Source organism: Pseudorca crassidens, chromosome 10 (genome assembly GCF_039906515.1).
Source record: "Pseudorca crassidens isolate mPseCra1 chromosome 10, mPseCra1.hap1, whole genome shotgun sequence".
In the NCBI taxonomy this organism is placed as follows: Eukaryota; Metazoa; Chordata; class Mammalia; order Artiodactyla; family Delphinidae; genus Pseudorca; species Pseudorca crassidens.
In genome coordinates, this window is record NC_090305.1 from 102,864,586 (window position 1) to 102,873,020 (window position 8,435).

The following is an 8,435-nucleotide window of genomic DNA, read 5'->3' on the forward strand; positions in this document are numbered from 1 at the left end:
GGGGTCCACCTCCCCTTCACGCGGGGGTGCCCAGGACCACGCCTGCCTCACTCATTGCAGGGATCTGGTGCCTGACACGCGTTTGGCACAGCTTACCTCCTGCAGTCAAGGGCCTTCCTTCCGGAGCCCCGAGGGCCTCTGTCCCCTCCCTGCTTCGGTCAACCCCCCCGCCCCCGCTTGGTACCCTCCTCCATGCTCGCTCCCTTCAACCCATCTTTGAGGGCTTTTGAGCCACCTTTCTGTTGCCGAGATCTGCCCCTGCCCCTGGATAAAGCCCCCGGCACTAAGCCCCACCAGAGCTGGCCACATCCCACGTGGGCCTCAGGCCTCTGCCCAGCCTTTGTCTTCAGTCTACGCTGTCTTCCCCACTTGGCAACCTCGCACAGTGTCCCCCCTCCCTCAAAATGTTATCTCCCTGGACATCTCCACAGGTAGGCACGCTTCCTCCCTGGGCCAGGAGCTGTTCTTCCCACACGGGAGTCTTCCTCAGCCTGTAAGCTCCTCCTTCCTCAAGCTTCGGCTCCCCAGTGGCCTGCACATAAATGATTGTGGAACGAGTAAGCGAGTGAATTCCAATTCAATGTAACAAATGCTTTTTGAGCTCCTGGGTGATGCCGGGCTTGTGTCTGCCATGGGGAGTGCCCTGCCCTTGCGAAGCTCACAACCTGGCAGATGGGCTACTCTCAGTATGCGGTTACTGCATGAGCCAGGAGGTGACTTAGGTGGGGAAGGAATGGGTGAGGGGCTGAGTGAGGGGATGAGAGAATAACCGGCACCTCTGCCCTCTGGGAGCTCATGGTCCATTTAGGAGGAAGACGAAGTTTGCTTGCACTAAGCCAGAGGGAAGTGGGGGTATGGAGTCAGAGGTCCCAATGTCAGGCCAAGGCCATCAGCTGAGATGACAGAGATTCCTCGGGGACAGGAGAGTTGGGGGCGGGCCTCCTGCCCTTTCCCAGGGTCCCCAGCACCTCCCTTCCCGGACAGAAGCCTTCTACCTGGAGTCACCTTGGCCCCTCTTGGAAGCCAATTAGGCCCCCAGTTGCAGCAGTGAGGATTAATATGATTAATAACGCCCCCAATCTCGCAGGTGCTGATTCAGCCAGGAGCTTAGGGAGGGGAGGTCACTTTATAAGGGCCTGGGGGGGGGGGCGGGTTTCAGAGCCTGGAGTCATCCAGCCGGAGCCCTGCGTGGCTGAGCTCAGGCCTCAGCAGCATCCTCCGGTTGGAGCTGCCGCAGGGCAGCCACAAGGGCCGCAGCCATGAATGGGACGGAGGGCCTGAACTTCTACGTGCCTTTCTCTAACAAGACAGGCGTGGTGCGCAGCCCCTTCGAGTACCCGCAGTACTACCTGGCTGAGCCGTGGCAGTTCTCCGTGCTGGCCGCCTACATGTTCCTGCTGATCGTGCTCGGCTTCCCCATCAACTTCCTCACGCTCTACGTCACGGTCCAGCACAAGAAGCTGCGCACGCCTCTCAACTACATCCTGCTCAACCTGGCCGTGGCCAACCTCTTCATGGTCTTCGGTGGCTTCACCACCACCCTCTACACCTCTCTGCACGCGTACTTCGTCTTCGGGCCCACGGGATGCAATCTGGAGGGCTTCTTTGCCACCCTGGGCGGTATGAGCTGGGGTGCGGGTGACGGGGGCTACAGGAGCCGGGAGCTTGCGGCGTGAGGGGGCCAGTGTCTGGGGACAGCCTATGCCTTGGGGATGGTGGCTGAGAGGCCATTATCCAAAGCCCTCACTTAATCAACAAACACTTTAGTGATGATGAGCTAGGCTGCCGTTTGTCGAGGGTGGGCACTGAACACTGTTGATCTCACTTGGAGTGGGGTCATTGTCTTGCTTTCCAGCAAGGAAACAGATGAGAGAAGTCAAGGGCCTTGCTGGGGTCACATCAAGTGTCTGGCGGGGCTGAGTTTCAAGCCCATGTCTCTGAGGCCCTTCAGGACATATTCTGCTTCCCTCGCAGCAGCTGTGCTGGGTCAGACCCACGCCGGGCACTGGGGATAGAGCTGGACAAGACAGATCCCTGTGTTCAGGGCTCCCAGCCTGGGGCAGGAGGAGGGCTCTGAGTCCTCCAGTCACTGGACTGCCTGTACTGGGCGATGGGCTCGGTCCTTCTCCAACATCTAGCTGACTCCCTCCCAGCCCACCTCCAGCCTCTCTGCCATGCTTGAATGCTTTCTGCGTTGATGAGTCCATTTACAGGGAGACGTTAGACCTGTGAGGTGATCTGTGTAGCTCTGAACCATAGTTTAAAATACTTTCTTTAACTGAAAAACTGATTCTCTGCAGAGAATAGATCCCATTTAGCAGATGAGAAAACTGCAGTGTGCAGAGGGGAAGAGTGACTCAGGGATATGGCAGGGCAGTGACCAGGGCCTAGGTCTCCTGGCTCAGATCGAGGAACGTTCTCTGGGGACACATGGCCTCTCAGGCAAGCAGGAGACACGAGAGGTCATTATTACAAAGCCAGGGTGACAGGGAGAGCCTAGAACCAGCCACAAGGAAGCTCTGCCTCCTGTCTTCTCTCTCCCACCTGTGTCCAGGCTGCTGCCTCCGCCCCATTCCTGGGACTCTGGCCATCACTGGGTGTTTGTCACCTTCAGTGACCACAGTCACACAGTCTCAGGCCAGAAGGGTGCCACACACAGGCGGACTCGTCTCTGCTACAACTATGGTCCTGGAATACTCACTAGTGTTCCCTTTCACTCAGAAATGTCCTAGTTTGGTTGATAATTCCTATGGCCACCCTCCCTCCTGAGTTTCTGGGGTGATATGCAGGGCAGATGTCTAAATCACATCATTATTTCCTCCTCCTTTCTCTGAGCAAAACATTATGCAGTTCCTTGGCTCCTAGGAGAGGGTCCCACATAACTCATGTTGTTACATTTCCCTGGAGGGGAGAGGCCGCTGCCCAGGAGGGAGGGAAGGCTTCCCAACTCCAGGCTTCTGCTGCCTCTGCAATATCTTTTGACAGGAACTCTGCCTGTTGCCCCATGAAGGACACATTTTTCTATAAAAACTTCCTACAGGGCTCCCGGTCCAGCCATGACCCCGTGACCCGATTTCTGTGTCCCTCAAGAACCCAGAGCTCTTGAGCTGAACTAACCTTCCTGGGAGTTACTCTGCACGGCATATAGGCCCCTCTGCCCCGCACCCGCTCTTCAATGTCCAGGCCCTCCGCACCCTAAGGCCTTGCTCCAGGCCCGCCCCCAGGTGCTTTCCTGACTGCCCTCACCCCATCCCTCAGGGGAGCTCCCCCTCCTTAGACAGGTCCAGCCACGTGGTGTGTTGACTGACAGCTGGCTACCTTGCAGGTGAAATTGCCCTGTGGTCCTTGGTGGTCCTGGCCATCGAGAGGTACGTGGTGGTGTGTAAGCCCATGAGCAACTTCCGCTTCGGGGAGAACCATGCCATCATGGGCCTCGCCCTCACCTGGATCATGGCAATGGCCTGTGCCGCGCCCCCCCTCGTCGGCTGGTCCAGGTAACAGCACCGAGTGGAAGGGAAGGAAGGGTCTCCAGGGCTCTTTGTAGGGTCCTCCAGCCAGGGGGGCTGTCTGGTTCCAGGTCCCGAGCTGGCAGCTGTCATGGGGTTGAGGTTTAGGGCAGGGAAGAGAGGGTCAGCCCCTGACACTGCTATGGGGCTGGTCCCCATGTCAAGGGGACTCCAAGACGCCCCAACCCTTCACCTTGGCTGTGCCCCTAATCCGCAGCTAAGCCAGGGCCAGATTCCAATCCTCTTTGGTCCAGTGCCCTGTTGAGCAGTTCCTCTGACCTTAGGCCTCAGCACCTGGGGAGGCAGAGCCTTCCTCGTGCAGGTGTGACATTGTAGCCTCTGGGAAGCAGTCCTGTCCAGACTCTAGGCTGTTATCTCCAAATGGGCTGAGATGAGCTGGGGTTGCGGTGGACAGTGGTTCCGGACATTGGACTAGTGACTCTGTAGGCGGCCTCGTGTCCCTCTGCTTCCGGGAAACTCCCATCTCTCTCCACTTTCCTCCTCTCTCAGTCTTCCTGGGGCCAGTGTTCTTTGCCCCGTGCTGAATTTGAGCAATTCAGCAAGGGACAAACAACTCTGGTCCCCTTCCCTGTCTTCTCCAGTCTAGCCCGGTTACATCCCGGTAGGCACAGCTAACAGACACTGGGTTTTCCGAGGTCGGTCCAGTGTCACCATCGTCTGAAATCACCCAAACATCTTAACCAGATGCCCCGGGGCCTCTTGTTTCCAGAAAGTGCAAAGATCCCTTAGTTACCCTGTGTGCCCCTCTTTGGCCTAGAAAGACCTGGGCGCCTCAAATACAGAGCTTGGCAGGGCTTTTCCCTTCTCCCCACCAACCTGTGCCCTGTGTGGCCCAAGGCCTGGCCTCCGGCTGCTGGGGAGTGGCAGGCTGGGGGGGGCGGGGCACAGCAGCACGGTGGTGGGCGTGCGGTTGGGGGCGTGCCTCTGGAATGAGAGGCTTGGAGAGACTGTGGTCCCGGGATAACACGGCGCTGAACGAACAGTGAAGCAACACTGTTTCCACAGGTACATTTGAATCGCTTACCTCAGTCAATGTGATCCTCAGTCACACAACCAAGGAGAGGTTTATTATCCCCATTTTACAGAGAGGGAAAGTGAGGCCCAGAGTGAGAGCAGCCCTACAGTAGGTGGTGGCAGGGGACTCTGGTCAGCTGGGCCTGTTCCCAAGTCCCTCACATGTGGGTCTCCCTTTGCCCCTCCCGCCCCATCTCCCCACCGGTCCTCAGGTACATCCCAGAGGGAATGCAGTGCTCGTGCGGGATTGACTACTACACGCTCTCGCCAGAGGTCAACAATGAGTCCTTCGTCATCTACATGTTCGTGGTCCACTTCACCATCCCCCTGGTCATCATATTCTTCTGCTACGGGCAGCTGGTCTTCACAGTCAAGGAGGTATGGTCCTCTGCTGGGTGCTGGGGACACGCACATTGACTGGGCTGAGCCCAGCCCCCGTCCCAGAGGAGCCTCAGTCTGAACACCAGGCCCTGTTTCCCCGCAGGCCGCTGCCCAACAGCAGGAGTCGGCCACCACGCAGAAGGCCGAGAAGGAGGTCACTCGCATGGTCATCATCATGGTCGTTGCTTTCCTGATCTGCTGGGTGCCCTATGCCAGCGTGGCGTTCTACATTTTCACCCACCAGGGCTCCGACTTTGGCCCCATCTTCATGACCATCCCGTCATTCTTTGCCAAGAGTTCCTCCATCTACAACCCCGTCATCTACATCATGATGAACAAGCAGGTGCCTGCTGGTGAGGCGGGAGGGTCCAGGTCCCCCAAGGCCACAAGAGGACGAGCCACATTCTTGACTGGGCCCTCAGTCTTTCCACCTGCAAAATGGTCAGGGAGTTGGTCTTCCCCGGGGTGTCAGAGTCATCTGGGAGAAATTCAGACTCCTGGGCCAACCCCCAGACCTTCTGATTAGAGGCTCAGGGTGGACCCAGGAACCTGCATTTCTAGCAAGCCCTCCAGGTGGCCCTGATGCTGGCTCAAGAATGAGAAGCACCCATCCAGATGGTTTCGGAGGCCTGCTTTAAAGGTCAAACGGTCAAAGTCCCAAGCCTGGGAATAGGTGACAGTTTCCGCACAGCTGGACAGGGAGCTAAAAAGTCTTGTTCCAAGGAATGAAAGGATAAAGCGGTCCTTTAACACAGACCAGTTGTTCCTCTGCAGATCCCTTGATCCAGTGGGGAAAACATGGAGTCAGACATATTGGGTTCAAATCCCAGCTCTGCTAGTTTCTAGGTGTGTGACCTTGGGCAAGTCACTTCCCTTCTTTGGGCATCAGTTTCTTCATCCATAGGAAGGGTGAACTCCTAAACTCTTGGGTTAAATGAGATAATTTACAGATAGCCCTTGGCACACAGAGGGCATCATGGAGCATCACCAGTGACAAAGCCCCCTGAGGTTTGGTCCTGGCATTTCTGGGTGGGGTCGTGAAGGCCTAGTAAGTTCCTACAGGGAGCCATTTGAGAGGGGAGTGGAGGCTGGGAAGGCCAGAAGCGGGACGGGGGTGGAGGCAAATCTCACCGACCATGCCGGTTGCCACCCACATTTTGGGGGACCCTGACACTGACTCATGCCCTTTCTTCCAGTTCCGGAACTGCATGCTCACCACCCTGTGCTGTGGCAGGAACCCACTGGGTGACGATGAGGCCTCCACCACTGCCTCCAAGACAGAGACCAGCCAGGTGGCGCCTGCCTAAGGACTCTGTGGCCAACTGTAGGAGTCTCCCAGCCCCCGCCCCCCACCCCAGCCACCCCGTCAGGAGCCGTGCCTGTCGGAACCAGGTCACACAGGCTCCCTGAGTTTAAACAAACAAACAAAAAGAGAATTAATGAGAGAAAAATGAGGCTCCTCACTTGGCAGGGATGGCCCAGTCTGGAGTCCTGATTTCCCAGGGGCCGGTGGGATCTGTACCCCCCTTTCCCCCCAAACTCATCTCTCAGGCACACGAGAACTCTTGCTCTGGAAAAGTGTCCCAGCTTAGGGATAAGTGTGTAGCACAGAGTGGGGCACATAGTAGGTGCTTAATAAATGCTAGATGGTTGAAGGAAGGAATGAGTGGAGACATGAATGGAGAGATGAATGGGCAGGGAGAGCATATCTATCCTCTCAAAACCATGTTAGCAGCAGCAGCTCACCCTTGTCTGATGCCCTTGAGCAGTTGTTTTCCTCCTTGGGCCTCACTTTCTTGCCCATAAAGTGGAAATTCCAAATCCCCCACACAGCTGCTGTGAAGATCAAATGAGATTGTGTGTGTGCGTGTGCATGTGTGTATGTGTGTGTGAGCACTTTGTAAATGGTAAGGAGCTGTACAGGCTGTAGTTAACATTATAAATAATATCAATGTATATAATTAATTCATTGCTATGATCATCTCCTCTTGATAGTGACCATTTTGAGATTGGGCAAGGCCCTGAGCAACCAGCCTCAGCAGGTTTATAAAAATGAGCCAGACGTCAAGGCCAGACCAGGGCTGGGTGTTGGGCCACGGGAGGGACAGTCAAGGAAGTGCAGAACGCAGTCATCAGGACTGAAAAAACATGGGGGGTTCAGAGCGTGGGACCGAGGCCTGGGGATCTCACCTCCAGCATGGAGCCCCGGGACTAGGGCCACCCCTTTTCTGTGTGGCCCATGGAGAGACAGGCCTTTCTCTCAGCTTCCGGAAACCACTTGTTCTCCTCCCCAGCACTCAGGCTGCAGCATCTCTGGGCCAGTATGGAGCTTCTAGAAGCCATGCTTACCTGCCCACATTTAATGGGGAGCTGGGTCCCCAATGTCACCCTTGTCTCAAAGAGCTTAGAAACAAAGAATGGGAAATCTGGCTGGGCCCACCTTCCCTGGGGATGTCCACAGGTCTCAGATTTCGGCTCCCTTGCTGGCCGAGCCTTCCGCGGCTCCAGTCCATTCTGCACTGCGGAGAGTCCTTGCTGTGAAACTGGCTGGGACGCTGGGGCATCGAAACTGAGCTGCTTCAGCAACTGCCCCTGCTCCTCCGCGTAACCAAAGCTGGAAGCTCTACCTCTCCCCAGCTCTGCCTGGAGACGAAGGCAAATTGGGGTAATAAAAGCTCAGCTCCTATACCTGGTGTTGATGGTGGTGGTTTGTGTCACTCTCAAGCTCTTTATCTGCAGGATGGATTGGAACAGGGCGGCGTCCACCTGACCCTTGACCCTGGGTTGCCTGGTTTGGGCAACCGTCAGAGCCCCCTGGGAGTACGAGGTGGGGGGAGCAGGCCCGGGAATGAGAAAAGCCCCCAACTTTGGAGTCACAGAGATCCAGGTGACCCGTGAAGCCGCAAGCAAGTTTTGTCACCTCTCTGAGCCTCCTTATGTGCAAAAAGGAATCTCAAAGCTGACCTCGATGGGATCTGCTGAGCTTTCAGTATGCAGCCAACCTGCTTCCTGGACACAGCAGACAGTGGGAGACTTTTGGCATTACCGGAGCCTTGGCTCAGAGCTGGCCCTACCAGGGACCTCATCTCCAAGGGGAATGGGATGGAGATGTAGCTCCCAAATTACCCTCATCCTCCAAGGTAGGAAAGGGCGGCAGGAGCCTGAGAAGGAAGATCTCCAGTGCCATGGAGGGATTGGAGCGGGTAATGGCTGGGGTCTCTATTGTTGCCCCTCTTAACTCTGTCTCCCTAGGTGATGTCGGTCAGGATTACTTTGGCTGCAGGTGACAGGAAATCCCACTCAATAGCACTGAAGCAAAGGGAAAAATTATTGGCTCCCAGAAATGAAACTCTCAGGGCATCAGGCACAGCTGGATGCCGGTGCGCGGCATCCGCGCACGCGGCATGATGTTAATCTGGCTTGTACGTCTCCGCTCTGGCTGCACTTTCCTCTGTGTTGGCTTCATGCAAGGCTGACTGTTCTCAAGAGGTGGCATAAAGGCCACCAGCAGTT

At 56.4% G+C, this 8,435-nt stretch overlaps 3 protein-coding genes across 6 annotated transcripts in view; 2 read left to right on the forward strand and 1 right to left on the reverse strand.

Moving 5' to 3' along the window:
• Positions 1 to 1,447, forward strand: part of IFT122 (intraflagellar transport 122) — a 78,045-nt gene extending 76,598 nt beyond the window's left edge. For 2 of the 4 annotated variants that reach the window (XM_067755543.1, XM_067755546.1), the window contains one exon: positions 1,308 to 1,447. The gene's annotated coding sequence lies outside the window, so the exon portion shown is untranslated. Of the gene's footprint in view, positions 1 to 431; positions 558 to 1,307 lie in introns of those variants that run through there. The other 2 variants (XM_067755544.1, XM_067755547.1) reach the window with 1 other exon arrangement.
• RPL32 (ribosomal protein L32) overlaps positions 1 to 7,750 on the reverse strand; it is a 122,531-nt gene extending 114,781 nt beyond the window's left edge. Inside the window, exon 1 of the mRNA XM_067755537.1 lies at positions 7,741 to 7,750. The gene's annotated coding sequence lies outside the window, so the exon portion shown is untranslated. The remainder of the gene's footprint in view (positions 1 to 7,740) is intronic.
• Positions 1,245 to 7,608, forward strand: RHO (rhodopsin). The gene is made up of 5 exons (XM_067755555.1): positions 1,245 to 1,620; positions 3,326 to 3,494; positions 4,754 to 4,919; positions 5,026 to 5,265; positions 6,119 to 7,608. The coding sequence occupies exons 1-5, from the start codon at positions 1,260 to 1,262 to the stop codon at positions 6,227 to 6,229; spliced, it is 1,047 nt and encodes a 348-aa protein (XP_067611656.1). The 5' UTR covers positions 1,245 to 1,259; the 3' UTR covers positions 6,230 to 7,608.
• Positions 7,751 to 8,435: the final 685 nt, after the last annotated feature.